General features: G+C 36.1%; 1 protein-coding gene across 1 annotated transcript; it reads right to left on the bottom strand.

Annotated features, from left to right (window-relative positions):
• Window positions 1–264: 264 nt before the first annotated feature.
• LOC140615458 (olfactory receptor 52E8-like) lies at window positions 265–2,431 on the bottom strand. Its single transcript, XM_072795320.1, has one exon. It carries the CDS (start codon window positions 2,429–2,431, stop codon window positions 1,490–1,492), a length of 942 nt encoding a protein of 313 aa, XP_072651421.1. The 3' UTR covers window positions 265–1,489.
• Window positions 2,432–2,717: the final 286 nt, after the last annotated feature.

Raw genomic sequence — 2,717 nt, 5'->3', positions numbered from 1 at the left:
GAAGTGGTACACGTTCTTTTTATAGTCTGTGAATAATTCCTTTCTCAGATATATATCCTGAAAATAACTGCTCCCACTAGATGAATTGGCTTTCCACTCTCTACAATGTGTTTTTGGAGGAATACTAGTTTTCATGTTCAATAAAGATCAAATTTATTAATATTTTACATTAAAATTATTGATCTTTGTGTCCTTTTGAAGAAATCTTTGTTGAACTCAGTAACACAAAGACACTCTTTCATGTTACCTTTAATATTCTTTTTTTAAGTTTTTATTTAAATTCCGACTGGTTAACATGAAGCATAATATTAACTTCAGGTGTTCAATTTAGTGATTCAACATTTCCATACAATATCCAATACTCTTCATCAGTAAGTTCACATCTTTTGAAAATAAGTATACATATTTCTTATTTTGATGAAGTTCTTACAGTCCCAATAGCAACTTTGTAGGTCAGGTGATCAGTGGATCTCCTAATCATCTTGTGGCTATTTCCCCCCATTCTAGAATGTATAATTGGAATAAATATACTCAGCAATTGCCATAATCCCTCTTGCTCCATGAAGGTCAGTCTTTTTTCTGTACAAGGCTTCAACTGATTGGGTAAGGCCCACACATATTATGAAGGTCCCAATTTTGCTATGTGACCAGTAAGTTTAAAAAAAAAATTTTTTCATTAACCTTGTGTGTTGGCTTGGGTGAAACAAAGGTATCTTTCCACATTTTTAGTGGTTCACAACAAAGATGAAGTTCATTGTACAACTGAGAAAATGTCCTAGGAGTTGTGCCTGAATTTTTTTTATCTTTCTGTTTACCTGTTCTATTTCTTGTTCCTGCTATATTTTACTTTGACCTTACTTAAAGCCTAAATGAGTATATCCTGTGAAGACCCATGAATCAAATATTTAACTCTTTGTAGTTGTTGTAGTTGTTATTTTAAGACTTATAAAAATGGAGTACACAATGCTGTCTACGCTGTTTTATTGATTATTTTCTTCCATGTGGTTACATGATTAAGGAAGTCAACTGTGCCAAGGGAGAAATAAAATTGATATTTGATGTCTTTAATTGTTGCTCCTGGAACCCATGCTCTACAGCTTGTCTAATCAGTCTCATAGCTATGATGGTTCTTGGCAGCTCAGTACTCCACCATAATCAGTGAACTCTGTAAAGAGACTAATTGATAGTACTCCAAAAAAAAAAAAATAGTACTTGAATTGCACTAAGACTTTATCCTTGGATCCGAATTTTAGTATGATTTACATAAATAAGTGACCTGTATTTATTTAACAATAATACTTATAGTTAGTCTAGGAACAATTATCTGTCAATTTATCTCTAATTTGATGCTGCACATAAATGAGGAAACATTGTGTTTAACATCATATACTGTAAAGCATTTACTCTAAAAAAGCTTAACAACACTTGCCTCTTTTATGGATGAAAAGGAAAAAGATTTGAAGACTCTTTCCAAATCAGGTGTTTGTAGTCAAACTTCCTTAAAAAGGAAGATCATCACTACCTGCTCTCGGATCTGCTTGGTTCTCACCCCATAAATAATGGGGTTAAGAGCAGGAGGGATGATTACATACAAATTAGCCAAGAGGATGTGGATGTAACGTGGAATATTGTGGCCAAATCGATGAGTCATAAAGGAGAAAAATGCTGGAGTGAAAAAAGCTAAGATGACACATCCATGGGAACCACAGGTATTAAGAGCTTTGAGCCTAGCCTCCCAGGAAGGGAGTCTGAAGACAGCATGTAGAATCTTCACATAGGAGAGAGCAATCAAAACAACATCCAAAAGTATCATAGAGATGAGGATTAATCCAAATAATACATTGACCTTTATGCTGACACAGGCCAGGCGGGCAATGCCCATGTGCTCACAATAGGAATGAGGTATAATATTATTCCCACAGAATGAAAGCCTTAGAAGGAGAAACACAAGTGGAAGCACCAAAGCAAAATTTTTCAGCATTCCTACTCCAGCAATAATACAAATAGTTCTGTTGGTGAGGATTGTGTTGTATCGAAGAGGGTGGCAAATGGCAACATAGCGATCAAAAGCCATGGCTACAAGCATGAATGTTTCAAAGCCTGTAAACAGGTGTATGAAGAACATTTGAGCTAAGCATCCCCCAAAGTCAATCTCACTGAAGCCGAACCAGAAAATGCTCAGCATTTTGGGAATGGTGGCAGTGGAGAGGCCCAGGTCAGTGAGAGCCAACATGGCCAATAAGTAGAACATGGGTTGGTGAAGGCTGTGCTCAGTCTGAATCACAAAAAGGATGATGACATTCCCCAGGAGGGCAATCAGATACACCGTACCAAATGGGATACCAAGCCAGAACTGCATATTTTCCAGTCCTGGGATTCCCAACAGCAGGAAGGATGAGGGGTGAATACATGATGTATTGGCTGGAGACATACTGGCAAAGGCTTCTAATTGTTACACTCTCCTCACTTGAAGGAATCTATTTCTGTATGAGGCTTCCCAATGCCTCATCAATACTGCTAATGCTGAATAAAAACAAAAAAAGATGTAAGTACTACATTTCCTCTAGGAATACAGATCATGTTTTCCCTCATACATCTTTTCCTCTTTCTTTTTTTCCCCAACCATTTCGTTTTATTTTAATTAGCTAACTAATTAATTAAGTAATTAATTGTTTCAGAGGTAAAGTTTAGTAATTTGTCAGTTGCATATAACACTC

Source organism: Canis lupus, chromosome 23 (assembly GCF_048164855.1).
Source record: "Canis lupus baileyi chromosome 23, mCanLup2.hap1, whole genome shotgun sequence".
NCBI classification, from domain to species: Eukaryota; Metazoa; Chordata; class Mammalia; order Carnivora; family Canidae; genus Canis; species Canis lupus.
Note: the sequence above shows the minus strand (reverse complement) of the source record. Positions and strands in the feature narration are given on the sequence as shown.

What these genes read in the sequence shown, in the direction of transcription:
- LOC140615458 (XM_072795320.1), bottom strand. Translation starts at nt 2,431, where the DNA reads ATGTCTCCAGCCAATACATCATGTATTCACCCCTCATCCTTCCTGCTG.